Source organism: Symphalangus syndactylus, chromosome 15 (assembly GCF_028878055.3).
Source record: "Symphalangus syndactylus isolate Jambi chromosome 15, NHGRI_mSymSyn1-v2.1_pri, whole genome shotgun sequence".
NCBI lineage: Eukaryota > Metazoa > Chordata > Mammalia > Primates > Hylobatidae > Symphalangus > Symphalangus syndactylus.
This window is the reverse complement of record NC_072437.2, coordinates 79,104,855-79,126,749: the sequence shown is the minus strand read 5'-3', so window position 1 is coordinate 79,126,749 and position 21,895 is coordinate 79,104,855. Positions and strand designations below refer to the sequence as shown.

Below are 21,895 nucleotides of genomic sequence, written 5' to 3'. Positions count from 1 at the left end.
AGCCGAGATCGTGCCACTGCACTCCAGCGTGGGAGATAGAGCAAGACTCTGTCTCCAAAAAAAAAAAAATAAATTAAATAAATAAATAAATAAATTCCTAATGAGTAGCCAAAATGATTTAGAAGTAATATGAATTTAAAATTTAAGCTTAGTTGGATTGTTTTCAGAGGGTTATAAGACAAATTGAAATTTCTTTTTCTCTGGGCTTGCAGCTGTTTAATGAAGGAGACAAATGAATTAGATAAAATCTAGGGACTACCTACTCAAGAGAGGAAATAGTTAAGCAGCCCATTCAACTGGATATAGTTCTATAATGACAGGATCAGAGACTGGCAGCATTATCACTAAGACAGAATAATGAAATGCTAATTATTTTTAAATTTCTAATAATAAAGTGCTGATTAGTATTTAGCTAATTAAATCATACATAACTTTGCCTGTGCTTGCATTTACCAGGTCAAGGGGTGGAAATTGGACCAAGGCGACTGGTTAAAATCTAAATAGAACTTTTTGAATCCTTTAGCCAACTTCAATTCCTTTCTAATATGTTTTCATAAGGTAACATCTGTGCTAAGATCTGAGCAAGATTCTATGGTTAGACTTTTAGCTGCTTCTGTTTGGTGGGTACGAGGGAGTACAGAGCCACCTGTAGTATTCCTTGGCTAATGCAGTACCCCACAGAACTGCTTTGCTAAGGACTGGCATAGAGTTTGTGTTCTCTTTCTCTGTGCTTTTCTGAGTGCTGATCATCTAGGAGAGTTACTTATTTGGGAATGTATATTTTTGCAGTGATAGTAACTCAGGTCCTTCTTCAGTAGCTTTAAAAAATGCCTTGCTTCATTGGTCAATGGTATTTCATGCTTTTCTTCATATTTGATGCACCTGCTCACCTTCACCCTTATTTCCATCTTCTGAAACAAGACAATCAAAGAAGACCAAGACAGGCAAGTGAAGATGCAGATAATAAGTGGAGGACGATTGACTCTCAGCTCTCCTGGAGTAGTGTCACTGGTGTTTTCAGTCAAATGCAAAGTGACAGCCCCCTGTGAAAATGCCTATTTTAATCACATAATTTATTTTTAAAGTAAATGAATCACGTGTAGCAATTGTTCAGTCTCCTTTCTTTCTCCTTCTAAAGCATTGTCTATAGATATATGCAGTCTACACAGCCTTCTGTTTGCAAACTAGAAACTGGCTGAACTCTATGAAAGAAATGTTTCAACACTTGAAATTATATCTAGAGATGTTTTACAAGACTGCTCTGTTACCAGTGGCAACTTTTACAATGAGGAAATTAAAGAGAATGGGTGCTGATTTTGAGGTATCTGAAGGTTTATCATCTTTATTGAACCCAATCTCACCTTTTTCTTGCAGATATTATCTTTTCTAAGAATCTTTGATACTAGAAAAGATTTTACATCTGTTGGGAAGCTAAAAACAAGCACCACTTGTCATAGTAAAATAAAGTAGCCTGCCCCTTATTTATAATAAAACTGATTTTTAAAAATCCTTTCTATTTTCTGTGTGAGATTTCATGACACAGCACATAGTCTTTCCAGTAAGTGCAGCAGAATTGCTGCCTTTCTGCCAAGTGGGATAGGGTACCATGAAAATATACATGTTTGAGGGTCACTTAGGGTATAATGCTGAATATTATAGAACCACTTTAGCATGCTGTAACATACATTACTTTCTACCTACTGTAATTATAACATTATATGTACCTTTCATACTATTAGGAGCTTCATGCTGGTTTTTTGTTTTGTTTTGTTTTGTTTTTTGTCACAGTATGACTTTCTAATTAACAAAAAGAGAGATGGCTATTTATTTTCTAACCAGTGATATTTTTTCTATGCCAGCTGTAGCTCAAGAATAAATTTCCTGCCTTCCCCATGTTCTCATACCTGGTTTTCTTTTGATGTATAGTGTCATATTCAATTTGATATATAAAATATTTATTGTGAAAATTGGGGGCTATAGAATCAGCCATAAGTGCCATATTTCTTTTTGTTTAAAAAAGTCCCTGCTGGAGGCCGGGTGTGGTGGCTCACACCTGTAATCCCAGCACTTTGGGAGGCCGAGGCAGGCAGATCACCTGAGGTAAGGAGTTCGAGACCAGCCTGACCAACATGGAGAAATCCTGTCTCTACTAAAAATACAAAATTAGCCAGGCGTGGTGGTCCATGCCTGTAATCCCAGCTACTCAGGAGGCTGAGGCAGGAGAATCGCTTGAACCTGGGAGGCAGAGGTTGCAGTGAGCCAAGATTGCGCCATTGCACTCCAGCCTGGGCAAGGAAAGTGAAACTCCGTCTCAAAAAAAAAAAAAAAAAAAAAAAAAAAAGGCCCTGCTGGGTGCAGTGGCTCATGCCTATAATCCCAGCATTTTGGGAGGCCAAGGTGGGTGGATTGCTTGAGTCCAAGAGTTTGAGACCAGTGTGGGCAATGTGGCAAAACCCTATCTCTACAAAAAATACAAAAAATTAGCCAGGCATGGTGGCATGCACCTGTAGTCCCAGCTACTCAGTATGCTTAGGCAGAAGGATTGCTTGAGTACGGGAGACAGAGGTTGCAATGAACTGAGATTGTGCCATTTCACTCCAGCCTGGGTGAGAGACCAAGACCCTGTTTCAAAAATAAAAATATAAAAAAAAGTCCCTAAGACTGAGTCTGTTTTTGTGTAAGAACACATGCGTTTTGAGAGACAGTTGCTCTTTATCAGATATTTCAAGGCAAAACATATTTTAGGAATGTTGTGTTCTAAAATGTTCAAGTACCCTTACATAAGAATTATTTTTTAGGCTGGGCAAGGTGGCTCACACCTGTAATCCGAGCCCTTTGGGAGGCCAAGGTGGGCGGATCACCTGAGGTCAGGAGTTTGAGACCAGCCTGGCCAACATGCTGAAATCCTGTCTCCACTAAAAATACAAAAATTAGCCGGATGTGGTGGTACATGCCTGTAATCCCAGCTACTTGGGAAGCTGAGGCAGGAGAAATGTTTGAACCTGGGAGGGGGAGGTTGCAGTGAGCCGAGATCACAGCACTGTACTCTAGCCTGGGCGATAGAGTAAGACTCCATCTCAAAAAAAGAAAGGAATTCTTTTTTAAATATTCAGTGTTTTATTTTTAGAAATAAAAATTTGATCTACATGTCATAACATCACTCCGTTTCTGATATTAGACAAAATTTCAAAGTAAGTCATCAAAAGTTAATTTATATTTAATGAAGCATAATTAATAATTCACAATCATTTCTACATGAATATTGTCTGATAAAATCACTTCCCAGGGTTTGTCAGCTTACTTTTTTTGTCATTTTAAGCCAGCTTTTTATATCACTTTACGAAATAACAGTCTGGTAAAATTTTTATACTTAAGCTTTTCTTGTATTCCCATCCATATTTTTTGCCCTTACTAAAACTCCAATATATTATATATTTCTTATAAAATAAAAAGCCAATTCTGGCTGATTTTCATACAGGATGCCTTCTCTATCCCTGATTTTCATTTTCTTCATGTTTTTACATTGCTGAGTCTGTAAGTACTCATTTCAATTCTATGACACCTTCTGATCTATCAGCAGTGAGGCATATCCTAGAAAGAATCTCTTAATGTTATTTCTGCTAAAAGGTGAAAGTGGCTCTATCTTGTCTACCAGATAAAATTCCCTTCATAGAGAGACACTCAGAACCACCCACAATCTGGCTCCAAATTCCTTTTATGGTTCTAGTTCTTTCAAACTACAGTTTCTTTCTTTTTTTTTTTTTTTTTTTTTTTTTTTTTTTTTTTTTTTTTGAGACGGAGTCTCGCTCTGTCTCCCAGGCTGGAGTGCAGTGGTGCAATCTCGCCTCACTGCAAGCTCCGCCTCCCAGGTTCATGCCATTCTCCTGCCTAAGCCTCCCGAGTAGCTGGGACTACAGGCGCCCGCCACCACGCCTGGCTAATTTTTTTGTATTTTTAGTAGAGACAGGGTTTCAACATGTTAGCCAGGATGGTCTCGATCTCCTGACCTCATGATCCACCCGTCTCGGCCTCCCAAAGTACTGGGATTACAGGCATGAGCCACCGCGCCCGGCCTCAAACTACAGTTTCTTACACTTTCTGAGTGCAATATCCCCTTCCCCATTTTTCATGTTGTTTGCCTCATATGGTGCCTCTTACTCTCATCTTTGCCTGTGGAAATTTTGCCAACTTTCAAGAGTTCAGATGTTTTTCCTCTATGAGGCTTTCTTTGTCTCTCCCAAAAAAGAAGTAATCTTATTTTCTTCTGAACTTTGTAGTATTTTCTCACTATGTTGATTCAATTGTCTTTTAAAATTGTTGCAATCCGTGTTTGATTTCATCCATAATTGGTTAAAAGTTTCTTATGAACTAAGATTAAAAATAGTAATATTTGTATGTCTTACAATTTTCAATGTACTTTTATATAATTTCATTTAGTTCTACATCAACCTTTTGAGGTAAAAGTTTTTATTTTCCACTTTTCACAAATAAGCAGACCAGTTCAAAAAGGTAAAAATATTTGCTCAAAATCACATAGCTAGTTAATATCAGAGTTAGGTATTAGATCTCTAAAGCTCATACTTTTTTCCGTCATACCACACTAATTCCTGTACTAGGCAGAACAACAACAACAACAATAATATAATAACTAACTTTTGTTAAGTGCTTATAATAGGCCAGCGACTATACTTTACATACAAAGTAAAGGACATTTAAAATGTTTCTGTTATGGGAAATTTTTTATATATTCCGCACAATGTAGAGTACATAATGAACCCCCTTGTATTCATCACCCAGCCTCAATGATTAATAAGTATTTTGTCCATCTTGCTTTATCTATTCTCCCAACACTTTTTTTTTTTTTTTTTTTTTTTTTTGAGACGGAGTCTCACTCTTTCACCCAGGCTGGAGTGCAGTGGCGCAATCTCGGCTCACTGCAGCCTCCGCCCCCCGGGGTTCATGCCATTCTCCTGCCTCAGCCTCCCTTGTAGCTGGGACTACAGGTGCCCACCACCTCGCCCAGCTAATTTTTTGTATTTTTAGTAGAGACGGGGTTTCACCATGTTAGCCAGGATGGTCTCGATCTCCTGACCTCGTGATCCACCCGCCTCGGCCTCCCAAAGTGCTGGGATTACAGGCGTGAGCCACCGCGCCCGGCACTCTCCCAACACTTTTTTGTATGTCATCTTTTAATATATTGTTCTTTTGCATGTCATTTTTTCTTATAGATATTTCACCATTTATCTCTAATATGACCACAATTTTATTATTACACCTAACAAATTAACAATAATCCCTTCATATGATCTGATGCTGTTTTCAGTTTTCCCCAGTTATCTCCAAAGTATTATTTTGACTGAGTACAATGGCTCACACCTGTAATCCCAGCACTTCGGGAGGCCAAGGTAGGCGGATGCCTTGATCCCAGAAGCTGCAGACCAGCCTGGGCAATATAGTAAAATACTGTCTCTACAGAAAATACCAAAATTAATTATCTGGGCATGGTGGCATGCACCTGTAGTCCCAGCTATTCAGGAGGCTGGAGTTGGAAGATCACCTGACCGCAGGAGGTGCAGGTTGCAGTGAGCCAAGATTAGGTCACTAACTCCAGCCTGGGCAGTAGAGCAAGATTCTATCTCAAAAAAAAGAAAAAAAAGGCATTGCTTTATAGTTGATTTATTCTAGTCAGCATCAAAACGAAGCCTGGTCATTGAATTTAGTTGATGTGCCTCCTAAGTCTCTTTGATAGAGGAAAGATGTACTCATCTTCATCCTAAGAAGTATAGACCCATATTTTTGAATATAAACCTTTTATTCAGAATTATACCAATATTGATGAACTTCCATTGAGGAAATATTATAAAAGTAACTTTCACTGGGCCAATTTAATTTCTTGATTGATTTATACAATGAAATTATGCCATATCAATTTTTTTCCCGGCTAGAAATGATTCATTCTTCTCTGCGTTTCATAGCATTTGATTTTTTAACTCTTTTATACAGTCTGAAAATCAATAAACATATATTTAATGCCAACTAAGCAGGACTCTATGAACATTTTAACTATATAATTCTTTGTATCTCATTCTGTCTATTAATTACAAACTTAATGTGACTAGAGATTCTATTTTTCTCCTGATAGAGGTTTAGTAAATGTTGAATTATTTAATATTGAGATACTGTGAATATTTTATTGCTAAAATTAAAGAATGTGCGAATTTTGCTAATTAATAATTTGAACTAAGCCCTGGCAGATTTCTACTGTGCACCCTCATAAATATACCATGTTGCTGTGACAGCATAATTGTTTAATATCTGTAGAAGCACTGAACAGTTTGTCCAGAAATTGTCTTGCCTGTGTCTCCCAGCTGGTAGTGGCAGCAGGGAATTTGATAACTTAGTGTCTAATAGCTCCAGCAGCCTGGGGATCCCAAGGCTATGAAATACTTGTTTCATCAAATACAGTGGCACTCATTTTTATTTTAAATTATTTTTTGTTCCTTCTCAAACCCCTTAGTTAATGAAGTTGCCTGAATTTCAATGTGGAAATTCTTTGGCATTCTGCCACATTCTTTCTGCCAATTTAGTTTGTCTATCCATTGTTTCTTAGTGAATATTTTTTCTTGAATTTATTTTGAATCTGTATTTTGTTCCTGCAGACACGTTGATTTTTGCCCCCTGCAATATTTGTCATGACTGCTTCGGTTATATCTAATAGCTGACCACACTACCCAAAAGTGGATCTTTGCCATTTATAGCAACACGGTATTTCAAAGGGAAAATGCAGAGATGTAGATTTTATTATTTTCATGTGAAAAGGAGGTTATGACTTTGATAGGGAGGTTTATAAGGATTGTGTCTTAGAGTGATGCAAACTAGTAATGTAATTGAAATATATGTTTTCTCATCTGACTTCTGACTACTGTTTGTTGACTGTTACAAGGAACCCATTTGTATGACTGTTTAGGATTATTTACTATTCAGTTTTAATAATTTTTTGTCTGATTACAAAAGTAATGTATATGTATTGAGAGAATTTGGAAAATAAGAAATTTCCAGTGATCATTAGCAATGATCTCTTATTTTGTTATAAGACCAAGGAATATCATTGTAAAATAGTATTTAGAGATTAGCTTGTCTAAGCCCTCTCTATTCAAATGAGCAAATCTAAGCTCAGATTGTAAAAATTCCCACCTGAGAGGGATAGTATAGTGTATTTTTAGGCATTTAAGCAAAGAATTAGAAGGTTCAGCATTAGGTGGGATTTTTTTAAAGGAATTGAAATTTATTTCTCTGGATTTACTATAATATTAGTTTGTTATTTTTTATTGTAATTGGTATTTGTTAATGACATTAATGTGGTGACTTTTCTAACAAAGAAATTAGCACCCTATGGAAAGAACATCTCTATTATACAAACTGAACTAACTTTATAAAAATTATTAAAGAATTGGAGGCAACTAAAGGAAGGCCCACAGTAAACAAGTTTCAGAGAACATGCAAGAAAGCTGAATGTTGGCAGTGGCAAATACTCACCTAGAGTCCATTTTATAAATTGCTGAAGAAAAGATCTGGATTTGCTTCCTCACTATTCTCCCTTCTGAACCTCAGATAACATGCAGGGAGCTTCCAGACGTGTTCTATGTGATTTTACAACCTTAAACTGACTGATCTTTGACTCCATGACATTAAGAGACCCGAATAGGGGGATGATCCTGGCCTCAAGGAGCAAGCCTGTCTACCTGCCAAGGACCTGGCACATTGCTAGACTATACTGGTGAGAGAGAGTGGTTTAGGAACGCAAAGGAGGAAATCATTCTGGTGCTGAGAGTTAAAGGAGAGAAAACAATGGGACAGACAGGCAAACCTTCAGAGAAGCTGGAACATTTCATCAGAAGGCTAGGTGGGAGAGTGGAAGATGACAGACAGATGGGCAAGGATGAGCTATTGTAGTCAAAAGAAACCACATAAGCAAAGATATGGATATGGAAAGGTAATTTTTAGGAGACAGTGGCTGAAAGGAACTTGTTTGAGTGAGACTCACAGAGGGCTGATGAGCGTGCTTGCAAATTTATCTGCTGTTGCAGGGATCCCTCAAGGCCTGTCACAAATCCTTCAGCATTCGAGTCCCAACATTTAGTCCAAATCCCATTCCTAGACTAATTTTCTCTTTGCCTGTTTTCTATTCCCTTTTAGCTTTTTTCTCCTACTCTATTTCTTTCTTTCTCTCCTCCTTTGATGGAACATGGATAGAGTTTTGTATGTTCTGTATTTTTTTCTTGTCCAGGAAGAAAAGCCCCAAAGTCCCTTTGCTGTAAAGAATTTTACTGCTAATCTCTCTGAGGAAACAGGGTAACTAAAATAATAAACCTGAGGAAGTTATAAGAGTCCCAGAATCCCTCAGAATTCTTAAAGTCATGGTCCCTGAGCTTTTCTCTCAGAAACTAGAAGTATGTTTACTTCCTCTCCTTGGTTTGACTCCTGTCTGTGGGACTTCACATAATTCCTACTTCTCCTAACCCGGTAATGAAAGGGCCGCCCTACTCCTGCTTCTACGAAAATCCTTCTGGCCAGTACGTCATCATGAAGAGCACAGTCCAGCAGAACAGTAATGATAAATGTTAGCGTCATTCTCATGAGATAATTTTTATTTTTTAGGAGTTCTATATATAAAATTTGATATAGGAGCTCTTCTCCTGTATCAAATTTTCACTTACTAAATATTCTCAATAAGAGTTAATGATGTAAAAATTTATCTATTTCATGTTGATTTTTACTAAAGGATACAAATTACATATAAATGGAATTTTTAGTAAGTAAAGATAAATATATATAGGAACAAAATGAAAATGTTAGCAGATTTTTTAAGCAGCTGGACATTGGATGATTATTGTTTTCTAAGTTTCCCAGTGAGAAAAATGAGCATGTGTAACTTTATAATGGAAAAATAAGATACTATTTATGTATTTATTCAATTAAAATAATCCTGAGGATTCTCTATTCTAGGCAAAAACTGTGATTAGAAGGAACAAGTCATTATAACTGTTTCATTTTGCTCAGGATATTTACAGAAATTCTTTCCTAGATGATGCTTTCAGCATTTCCTCGAAGAAATTATCAGAGCTTCTTAAAATGAAGTAGTAAGCAACTTGTTGAGATCTCTGTTTTAGAAAAATAACTAAACAAATTGGAGATTGTCTTGTTGTAAATCTGGAGGTGGGAAACCAAACCAAATTAGTCCCTTTCCAGTAGTCTGGGGAGGGGATGAGCTACCCTTGAGCTGAGACAGTGAATTGGAGAGGAAGGAGCAGATATGGGAAGCAGACACTTCAAAGTAAACATATCCAAAATTAAACTGCCTTTTATAACTAGACTTCCCTCCCCCACCCAGCTAATTCAGTTCTCCTCCCCTGTTTCTTCTGTGACCTGCCACTCTATTGCCTAAGACAGAAACTTTCACTTCTTCATCTCCTCATCCTTAACTCCAGGCCCTCATTAAGTCCTGTCGGTTCCTTTTCCTAAATATCTCTTAAATCTATTCATTTCTCTCTATCCCATAGTTTAGACCACCATCATCTCCTGCTTGAATTTTAAAGGAATTTCAAACTGCTTTCCTTTGCTTTCTCTTCTGCTCTCTGCCAGACTCCACCGTACCAATTCCATCAGAGCAATTTTCTAAAACTGAAAATCTGATTGTATTATTCCTTTACTTCAGTGGCTTCTTGGTGCTTTGAGGAAATAGTTCTAACTCTTTTAAGTGGCTTCCAGGGCTTAGCCAGACTTAAACCCCACGTACCTTTCTAGCCTGGTTTCTTACCACTCCCTTTCTCACGTTTCTCTAGCTTCTGACTTCTTGCATACCTGTCCAGCTCTCCAACTGTTACCCAAGAGTCTTGACACATACTGTTCTACCTGTAACACTCCCCTTTCTCATCTTTCCCTGTACCTCTTTAATTCCTTGATATCTCAATCTAAACATAACTGTGCAGTCGGCCTTCCTGAGCCCTTACGTTAAATCTTCAAGCATCTTGGATTGTCATATGAGGACACTATCTGTTATATGTGTTGTCTGTGTTCCCTCCTAGACTGTAAGCTGTGAATATGGTAAGAGGCTGTAGCTGTTTTCTTTACCGTTATATCCAGCTCAACTAGTACAGTGCTGTAATATTAGGTACTCAAATAATTGATGAGTTAGGCAAGGAAGTGAGAGAGGGAGAAAAGAAGGGAGGGAGGGAGAAAATGTTGGAAGGGAAAGAGGAATGAAGGAGACAGAAGGAATGGAGGGAAAGAATAAAACTAAAAGTTTTGCAGGTAGGGACTGTAAAGATCCTAATGACATTTTGCAGAGGGGAAAAAATGAAGCCATCAAAAATATTCTAGCATTCTTTTATCGAGCAGCTGAGTACGTGGCTATGCTGTTATATGGGGGTTGAAAAGAGAAAAAAGTAGGTTTGGGTGGAAGGATGATAAGCATCTGTTTCAGAAGTTCAGTTGATGGTTAAGAATAGGGGATATCGAATGAAGCTTAGAAAAGAAGTGTGAGCTGTATGTGATGACTGAGGTCATGGGAGAGGGAGCATATGGAGCAAGACAGCTGAGGTTGGGGTTCTGGAGACTCCAACATTTAAAGAGACACAGCAAAAGAGCTCCTTAGTGGCAGCTGGGACTCCACATCTCAAACTACATTTATGGGACTTGTGACTCCTAAATCGTGCCTTGCTCAGGAGGAATTTGAATAAGCCTGGCTATTTAATAACTTTAGAGGTGGGGAGGGAGGAGGAACTCCCGGAAAGCACGTTTTCATGACATTTCTTCCAGGAAATCCTTTGTATTTCTGACATTGTAATGCATTTATGATGTCTGCTTTTTCTAGGATTGCTGAATTTAACAGAACTAATATATTAACACAGACATTTTACTCATCTGAATTTATTTAAAAATTTGTATTTATGATCACACGCCATTTAAAGTTTACATACCAGTTGTAATTTACATACAAACGTGCAAATGTTATTTTCCTCCTTTGTGCTTCTATGCTAGGCTTGAAACTATTTTGGGTGAAATCCAATTAGATACTGAAAAGATTCCTAGAAGATGAAATGATCCATTGTTCTAACTTTAGTGAATTTGTCAATTTGACATTCAGCTCCGATAACCTTGAATCTTCTGTAGGCGAAATAAATCACTTTTAAAATTTATCCCACTTTATTTATTTATCTATCTATCTATCTATCTATCTATTTATTTATTTATTTATTTATTTTTACAGGTGGAGTCTTGCTCCATCACCAGGCTGTAATGTAGTGGTGTGATCATAGCTCACTGCAGCCTCAAATTCCTAGGCTCAAGAGATCCTTCCACCTCAGCCTCCCGAGTAGCTAGGACTACAGACATGTGCCACCATGACTGGCTAATTTTTTGTTTGTTTGTTTGTTTGTTTTGTTTGTTTTTATAGAGATGAGGCCTCACTGTGTTGCCCAGGCTGATCTGGAACTCCTGGGCTCAAGTGATCCTCCCACTTAAGCCACCCAAATCTCTGGGATTACTGGTGTGAGTCATGTGCCTGGCCCGTTCTTCTTTTATAAGTCCATAATTTCAGCATCCTTATTAACATGGTCACCATTTATGTTTTACCAGAATCCTCACTCCTTTTCCAGTACTTTCTAAACTCCTTTTATTCGTTTATTCACTTGACAAATATTTATTGAATGCACTCTCAGGCACTGTGCTGAGCTCTGGGGATATAGTGATAAGCAAAACAGACGTGGTTTCTACCCCCTGTGGCACTCAATAAATACCATTTCAGTTGATTTGAATTTCTATCCTTGATGTTTGTAGAATGCTTTTCTTCACAAGATGTTTGCATATGTAGTAAAAATACCAGTAAAAATACCTGCTTCCCTATTGGGCTTCTGCTATTGTTCCTGTATACCATGCATTGCCCCAGTCTGCCTAATTATTTCTTTAGGATGGACCTAGAAGTGAGGAAGGAGATAACTTAAGGCCCAGATTACCAAAATCAATTTCAAACTGAAAGAAAGATATTCCATAATGCAGGGACTATAATTATGACCATCAGAATCATATAGACCTGGATGTGAGTCCTGGTTTCACTAGAATTACCTGGATGTGAGTCCTGGTTTCACTAGAATTACCTGTGTGTGACTGTGTGCACAGTGCTTACCTCTGAGCCTTGGTTTCTTGATTTGCGAGGTTGAAATAATTTTAATGCCTACCTCATGGGACTGTTGTGATGATTAAATGAAATAACCCATGAAAATACTTACCCTACAGCCTGGCACAGTATAGGTTAAGTGTCCCTTATCTGAAATGCTTCGAACCAGAAGCATTTCACATTTTAGAGTATTTGCATATACATACCAGTGGAGCATCCCTAATCTAAAAATCCAAAATCTGAAGTGCTCCAATGAGCATTTCTATTGAGCATGACCTTTGAGCATCTTGTTGGTACTCAAAAAGTTTCAGAATTTGGAGCATTTGGGGTTTCAGATTTTTGGATTAGGGATGCTCAACCCATATAAGAATCAGTAAGAGTTATTTTTGCTAGCATGTATGATATGAAGTCAGCTTTTAAACTATAACTCTTTCCACACAACCTACTTGTTAAAAGATTTACACCCCATTAATTGTATTTCACCTCTAAGTGAAAACTTTGAAATAGGGAAATAGCATGGGGGTGGATTCCATTTTTAACAGTCTGTCTTCTACAAAAGGATAGCAACTGTCAGCACCAGTAAGTGGTAAGGAAATGAGGGCATTTCTAGGAAGAGCACATATAGTTGAGTTTTATTAATACACCTTGGTTTTAAATTTAGGTTTCCAAGGTTTTAAAGGACTGGAAAGTGGCATAAAAGGAGAAGAAATGAGTGTTTGATTCGAATAGAAAAAGTACAGTATTATATTTACCTTTCTGTAACTGAGAATCATAATTCTGAAGAACTGATTAGAAAGACCATTGTTTTATACTTACTTGATCACCTTTGATGACATTCTTCAAATCTGAAATAGTTAATACTATAGGCATCTGCTGTGATGCCTAGACTTCAGTGTAAATTTACAGAACCGAAAAGTCAATATGTAGGAGGCTAATTTATGGATTTCCTTTCAAATAAGAATGACTTAGAACTAGTATGTTTAGAAATAAATTTTTTAAACCCTTATGTCATAGGAGATATTCCGTATATGTTTGCCAGTTTGGTTTTCATGAACAATAAACTAAAACAGTAAAAAGGTGAGAAAGCAGGTTTTGGTAAAAGATTCTTCTGGTTTGGCATAAGCTTATCTCCAGAAAATAGCCTCTTTTTGTTTAATGTTTTCTGTGTAATTACAGGGTGTAGGAAAAAACAAGATTGTTGACAGATTCCTTCACCTGCTCAACAGACCCCGAGAATATATTCAACTACACAGGTAAGACTGTTAGACCCACAACCTCTTAAAAATCTCATTTAATCATTTGTTTCCCTCCGGTACAATTTAAAAATACTTTCTTAAAGGCCCATTTTATAAACCAGTTTTATTTCTGTTCCTCTTGCTTTTATCTCTTCTCTCCTTTAAAGGTAATAAAACCATGCAAAATTTATTTTTAAAGTAATGCTTTATAAACATGAATTAATAGATATATTCTGTGGACAGAGAGTGATGAACATTACATTCTAGGAACAGATCTCATCAACATAAAGGCTCTTAAGTTAGAAGAAAAACATGTAGGATCTAAGCCTATTCTCTCACAAGCAGCTAAAATAGCTCACAAGGAGAAATAATAAACTATATGAATCTCAGGTATGTGATAAGGAACCCAGAAATCTGAAAGAAGTATGTTATTAGTTGTCTCCTTGCCTTCCTTAAAGTTACTTTTTAGATAATTTTGTATGGTTAGAATGCTGGTTCAGCTTTTAATCAAATAGTTTTTCTCAATATGGGTCATTTTTAGCTTTATGAGTGAACCTGTTCTAATTTTTAAAAAATAAAATATAAATGACAGATCCACCAAAAACAAAATAGATAAGTCAAGAAATATATCAAGTAATGAACAACTTAAAGCTAACTTAGATTGTTATTGTTTTAATCCTAGGAAGTAAAAAATATATAGTATAATAGAGCATTGAATTGAGTTATAAGAGTTAGTTTCTGGTCTGGGTCTTTTCACTAAGTGATTATCAGTTCTTGAGAGAGAATTGTAGGAGAATAAAGGGCAGAGTTAGTGGGTCAAAGGAGAAAGAGGAAAGGACCCAGGGAAAGCTGAGATATGGTGAAAAACTGCCTTTTGGGATTTATACCTCTGAGCATGACAGGGTAGTGGTACCAGATTAGCCCTACCACAATAAAAACTATAAAACTGAACAAAATTCACAAACACTAGGAAAAGAAAAACTACTAGGTATCTTTGAGCTGAACAACTACCAGAGTTCCTTCATTAAATACCCCTGGTATTCAGAAGGGTATTTATCTTATAAAGTCTAGGTTTAGAAGTAGGACGATCTATCCCTAAAGTAAGAGTTACTCCATACCTATCCTTACAAATTTTGAAACTAAGCCCTGATAAAGAAGGATGCTTGCTATTTAATATTATTTTGGAAGTTTTGTCTCCTACAAAATGGCTTTAAAAATAAAAATAATGGGTATTTGGGGAGGTAGGGAGGAATACCTTGAAAAAATCAGGTGATTCAACAGTAAATTGACTTCATACCTGAACAAAACTTAACACTCAACCAAGAAGACCACAAAATCCAAACACTCAGCAACATAACATTCATTGAGTCAAGCATTCAATAGGAAATGACTAGACATACAAAAAAAAAGCAGGAAAATTGGTCAATAGAAACAGACTAAAAATGACAAGATAATGGAATTAGCAGACAAGGACTATAAAACAGTTGCCGTAAATAGATTCAAACATTTAAAGGGAGAAAAATGAACATAATGACAGAATAATTGGAAATTCTTAGTGTAAAATGACAACCCTAAAAAAGCAGCTTCACATACACACAATTGTAGTCTCAAAAGAGAGGAGAAAAAAATGGGACAGAAAAATATTTGAAGAAATAATGGTAGGAAAATTCTCAAATTTGATAAAAAAGATAACATCACCAATCCAGGAAGCTCAATGAACTTCAAGCAGAATAAACAATAAAACACTACATGGCATATAATCAAATTGCTAAAAACCAAGAGAAAAATCTTTAAAATTGCCAGAGGATAAAAGACATATTACCTATAGGGGAACAATGATAAAAGTGACTGCCGACTTCTCCTGAGAAATAAATATGAACCACAATTCAATTGAAGTGCTGAAAGAAAAAAAAAAATCAGTATATATTAGTATATTTGGCAAAAATATTCTTCAGAAGGCAAAATAATGACATTTTCAGACAAAAACTGAGAGTGTTTTTTATCAGCAGACCTGTATAATACAAAAAAATAAAATTACAATTCAGAATTTCCTATGAACATAGATGCAAAAATTTTTAACAAATGTTAACAAATCAAATTCAACAATATATAAAAAGGATAATATGTCATAACCAAGGAGGTTTTATCTCAGGAATGCAAGGCTGGCTTAACATTTAAAAATCAAATAATATAACACATTTACAGAATAAATAAAAAACCATATGATCCTCTAATTGCCGCCAGAAAAATCATTTGAGAAAATTCAATATCCATTCATGATAAAATATCACATAAACTACAAATATCAGGAAACTTCCTCAATCAAATAAGAGGCATCTATAAAAAGCCTATAGCTAAACTTCATATTTAAAAATGAAAAACTAAACGTTTTTCTCATGATTAGGAGAAAAGACAAGAATATTAACTACTCATATTATGCTGGAGGTGCCAGCTAGCACAATAAAGCAAGAAAACTTAATAAATGGCATATGTGTTATTTATAGATGACACAATTGCATGAATGTGTATATAAAAAATCTTAAGAAACATATAAAAAAAGTGTTAGAACTAATAAGCAAGTTAAGCAAGGTCATAAGATACAAGGAAAATGTACAAAAATCAATTGTATTCCATATATATATTCCATATATATCTATAGCGATGAGAAAAAATTTAAAAATACTGTTTACAGTAGTGTAAAGAATATATTTAGGAATAAATTAATTTAACGGAATATATGCAAATTTTAAATTTGCTATTGTTAATAGTATGTAACAAGGTCAACAGACACCATTATTTCTTCAAATACTTTTAACTTGTTGATGGCTGTTTGAAATGGAACTGAAGGTTATCTGTTTCATACTTGTGAGATGATGAGCTTCCGTCATAGTAAATTCTTCCCCTTATCTTCATCTACCTCAACATCACCCTCAATATCCTCAGTATCTCTGCTATATAGTGTTCATTCTACATTATTTGGAAATAGAAGGTATTCTTCTTTGTTGTTTACAATACATTTTTAATCCTGATTTTATGCTACCATCATTTCTGCCAATATTAGAGAATTGTAATTACAAAGCTAGATGCATGAATTGGCCAAGCTAAATATAATTCTTCTCAATATGTTAGGCATTAAATGTTAAGAATTTGTTCCATAGAAAGCCCTCTTCTCATTGTCATATTACTTGTCCCCCACATTCCCACTCCCAACTTTCCATGTTTCTTTCTTCTGTCACCCATCATTTCATTTCCCAAATTTTATATAGGTCAACCACATATTTCAGAAAATTTCTAGCCTTTTCTAGTGCTTTAAGAACATAGGATCTTACATGTTCTCTCTTATAAGTGAGAGCTAAACATTGAGTATCCATGGACATAAAGATGGCAACAATAGATAGTGGGGACTGCTAAAGGGCAGAGAGAAGGAGAGGAGCAAGGATTGAAAACTAACAATTGGTTACTATGTTTACTGTGTAGGTGGCAGGGTCAGTCATACCCTAAACCTCAGGATCACACTATATAGCTATGTAACAAACCTTCACATGTACCCCCTGAATCTAAAATAAAGGTTGTAATTATTTTTTATTTTTTATTTTTATTTTTTTTATTTTATTATACTTTAGGTTTTAGGGTACATGTGCACAATGTGCAGGTTTGTTACATATGTATCCATGTGCCGTGTTGGTTTGCTGCACCCATTAACTCCTCATTTAGCATTAGGTATATCTCCTAATGCTATCCCTCCCCCCTCCCCCCACCCCACAACAGTCCCCGGAGTGTGATGTTCCCCTTCCTGTGTCCATGAGTTCTCATTGTTCAATTCCCACCTATGAGTGAGAACATGTGGTGTTTGGTTTTTTGTCCTTGCGATAGTTTACTGAGAATGATGTTTTCCAGTTTCATCCATGTCCCTACAAAGGACATGAACTCATCATTTTTTATGGCTGCATAGTATTCCATGGTGTATATGTGCCACATTTTTTGTAATTATTTTTTAAAAAGAAGACTAATACTGGTTCTTTTACTCCAGCTTCATCCAAATCTTTACCACACTACTTTTATATCTTCTCATGGTTCTTTGTAGGAATGATGTATTATATAAACCTAGGACTTTCAACTCAAAAAATTTTTAAATATTTGTCATATTAAAACTATGAGGCTGTGTATTATAGGAGGTATAGGAAGAAATAAGAAACATAATCCTACAGGAGCTGTAATACTGTTCTTACCTGTAATTATTTCAATCTTCTGTGTTCCCCTGAATTTGAAGCACTCTCATTTTTTTTTCCTCTCCTTTAAGCTATTCAGTTAGTTTTTCCTCACACATGGATAAAATTGGAAATATAATGAAAGAATCAGAATTTTCAACTAGTTTGCTAGTTCTCACTTGAATAATTTCTATTTATAACATATCATAATTCCAACTTTTGAGTTACAGGGCACATAGCAAGACCAATATTTTATATTTAAGGATGATAAGTGAGCATTGCAGTTCATTCTTAGCAGAATTTGTGCTGTTTTGATTGCATAGTGTTTACCTCCTACTGTAGAGTGTGGGTTCCTTTAAAAACATTTTATTACTTGACAGTTTTAATGTATATACAGATGCTACTTAAGTGTATAGTATCAATTTAGAGCAAAACAAATGAATTTAAATTTAATATTTTAAAATAAGGAAAAAGCTTTTTTTCTTAAAGATGGCTTCAAAAGTTGAAAATGTCATTGAAATTTATACTCCAGAAAAGAGGAAGTCACTTTTCATGAGAATCACTTCACCATGGAGATGTATATACAGATGCCATATAAGTATATACTATCAACTTAAAGTGAAAACAAGTGAATTTAAATTTAATATTTTAAAATAAGCCAAAAACCAATTTTTTCTTTAAGGATAGCTTTGGAAATTAAAATCAGCTATCAAGATAATACCCTAGGAAAAAGAAAGTCATTTTACATGAGAGTTTCTTTGTATCATGAGGGCAGTTTCTCCATTCCTTTATTTTGAACAACAAAATATATTTTTAGAAAGATATATTAGGCTGAACTGCCTCAGTCAATTCTAATTTTAGATTATGGTCATTACTTAACCAGCGAAAAAGGAGACAATGAAATATAACAATAATATAATAATTATTTCTAGGTGTATGTTACCACCATTATCTTTATAAGCAGGCTTTTTAGTTGTGGATTCATGTTTATTAGCCATGAGAAGCTTTGATAAATGTTGTTTTAGGATCTGTTCCCCTCTAATTATTGGCATAAAGTTATTTAGAATATCACCTTTTGATATTTTAATGTCCTTAGTAATGATATTCCCATTTTTACACCTGGTATTGGCTGTTTGCCTTCTCAATCAGTTTTGCCAGGGGTTTATTAATATTATTGGTCAAAGAACCAACTTTTGGCGTTGTTGAAACTCTCTTTTATATGTTTTGTTTCTATTTCAATAATTTCTGATTTTATCTTTATTATACCCTTCCTTTTGTTTTCGTTCGATTTCACGTGTTGTTCTTTTTAAAAACTTTTTGATGTGAATGCCTAAATTATTGATTTTCAATCTTTAATTTATAGTATGCTCATTTGAAGCTATATATTTTTGAGCCTTTTTTTGGGTCTCAGTTCTTTCATCTCTAAGAGGAGCAGTTGGGGTCATTTTTATAATAATATCTTTCTTAGGTCTGTATTTGAATATCTTTCATTGGGCAAAAAGAAGACAGTATTCACAATGCTTTTAAAAGTTTAAAGGATTAGAGATCCCATGCCTTACTTTCTGCCTAGAATGTCTTTAATACTAACCATTTGTTACAAAATAACAAACGATCCATAAATTGTAAAGAGTTGCATGCTGCTGATTTATATTCTATAGTAATTCTGAAAGTGGCTAGATAAAAGTATAGATACATTATCTATGAAAAAAATTCCTAAATTGAAAATATAATAAAAATTTCAAAGCTCAATATTTATATTTTATAGTACCCATTACTATATTATTGATTGACAATAGTATTACAAATAAAATATTCATTTTAACAAGGGCCCTAAGTATCTCCAACAATATTGGTTATTTATAATGTAAAGTTGAAAGTGAAAAGTCTCAATTTCTGTTTAAAATATATATATTACCCAGTTAAAACGGCTTGTATCCAAAAGTCAGTCAATAGCAAATGCTGATGAAGATGTGGAGAAAAGGGAACCCTTGTATGCTGTTAGTGGGAATGTGAATTAGTACAACCACTATGGAGAACAGTTTGGAGGTTCCTCAAAAAACTAAAAATTGAGCTACCATAGGAACCAACAATCCCACTGCTGGGTATATACCCACAAGAAAGGAAATCAGTATATTGAAGAGACATCTGCACTCTTATGTTTACTGCAGCATTATTTACAATAGCCAAGATCTGGAAGAAGCAACCTAAGGGTCCATCAACAGATGAATGGAAAAAGAAAATGTGATATATATACACAATAGAGTACTATTCGGCCATAAAAAAAGAATGAGATCCTGTCATTTGCAAAAACATGGGTGCAACTGGAGGTCATTATGTTAAGTGAAATAAGCCAGGCACAGAAAGACAAACTTCACATGTTTTCACTCATTTGTAAGAGCTAAAAATTAAAACAATTGAACTCATGGAGATAGAGAGCAGAAGCATGGTCACCAGAGGCTAGGAAGAATAGTGGGGTGTTGCGGAAGTAGGTATGGTTAATAAGTACAAAAATATAGTTAGATAGAATACATATGATGTAGTATTTGCCCACACAGCAGGGTGATTATAGCCAAAAATAATTTAATTTTAAAATACATTTAAAACTAACTAGAAGAGTATAATTGGATAGTTTGTAACCCAAAGGATAAATGCTTGAGGTAATAGATACCCCATCTACCCTGATGTGATTATTATGCATTGCATGCTTGTATCAAAATATCTCATGTACACCATAAATATACACACCTACTATGTACCTGTATTAGTCTGTTTTCACGCTGCTGGTAAAGATATACCTAAGACTGGGCAATTTACAGGTTTATTGGACTTACAGTTCCATGTGGCTGGAGAGGCCTCACAATCATGGTGGAAGGCAAACAGCATGTCTCACATGATGGCAGACAAGAGAAGAGAGCTTGTGCAGGGAAACTCCCCTTTTTAAAACCATCAGATCTCTTGAGACTTACTATCACGAGAACAGCACAGGAAAGACCTGCCCCCATGATTCATTTAGCTCCCACTGAGTCCCTCCCGCAACATGTGGGAATTCAAGATGAGATTTGGGTGGGTTCACAGCCAAACCATATTAGTACCTACAAAAATTTAAAATAAAAAAAATACATACATTGAACATTTTTTACTGACTAGACTGACACTCCTACTAATTTCAGTGTGGGAATTTTTTATTTATTATATACAGCTTTAGGGCTATGTTTGCCATAACATTTTATATACAGTTTTAGGGCTACATTTGCTATAACATTTTAGCTCATAAAATTGCCTTAAGAGAAACATATGTCTAAAAGACCTAAAAAAGGCAGTCTATAAAGAATGTTTAAGACTTCTCTAATCTATGGATAATCCACTTAAGATCTTCGTTTATTTTAGATTCCTTTCAATGGATTTGTGATGTTACCATCTAAATAATCAGTCACACTTAGTTTATGAATGTCATTTGAACAAATTAGTTATAAGGGCCATTCAAAACATAGTCTTGATAAGTAAAACTGTCAGCAAACATACACAAATAAAACACAACCAGTGTACTTTTAAATATGGCCATGTTATGTTTTGATGATCAGATTTCATAAAGCCAGCAAGCTGGGCAATTCATGGATTTAGTTAAAATCAAGATGTCTGGAGAGAATTATATAGGTAATTTAAAAGATTAATGAAAGTAATTACTTTTGAAAGTATACATTTAAAACAGAAGAGAATATATGGCTCCCATTTGTGAAGTGAATCTATTTACTTGTTTTTCTATGATGTTATGTTAATTTGACATTAAGAGGACACTTGAATATGTTAACTTCTATAGCTGTATTTCCTCCTTGGTTAAAAATACATGTCTAAAATTAAGATTTTAGACAAGATTAAAGTCAGACTTATTTTAGGGCTCTGGAATACTTATACTGCCAGAGTTTTTTTCATTTGCTATCCTTCATAATTGAAGAGGACAGCACAGGTCCAATCATTAACATGACCTGTGCTCTTGGTTATTTTTCTAATAGCGGTGTTTAGATTGGGAGTTCCCAGGTCTCCCAGGATAGCCCCAACTTTCTCTTTCAGTGAGATTTTCTGCAGATATTCTCAATTTGCTCCAGACTATTCAGTGTCCTACTCATAAGTTTTGAATTTGTATGTATGCCTTCTTTATTCCTCCATCTAAAATGTAGCTCCTTTCTCCCCCAACCCTTCAAGATTTGGTCCACTGTTACTTCTACATAAAACTTTTTGTGATTTTTCTTCATTCTGGGTGTTACTGTTTGTTCCCTCCT

General features: G+C 35.3%; 1 protein-coding gene across 4 annotated transcripts in view; it reads left to right on the top strand.

The window, feature by feature from the left end:
• VWA8 (von Willebrand factor A domain containing 8) overlaps positions 1 to 21,895 on the top strand; it is a 458,897-nt gene that overhangs the window by 214,488 nt on the left and 222,514 nt on the right. For all 4 annotated transcript variants that reach the window (XM_055244723.2, XM_055244727.2, XM_055244724.2 and 1 more), the window contains one exon: positions 13,352 to 13,428. In XM_055244723.2, the coding sequence (XP_055100698.2) occupies positions 13,352 to 13,428 (77 nt within the window). The remainder of the gene's footprint in view (positions 1 to 13,351; positions 13,429 to 21,895) is intronic.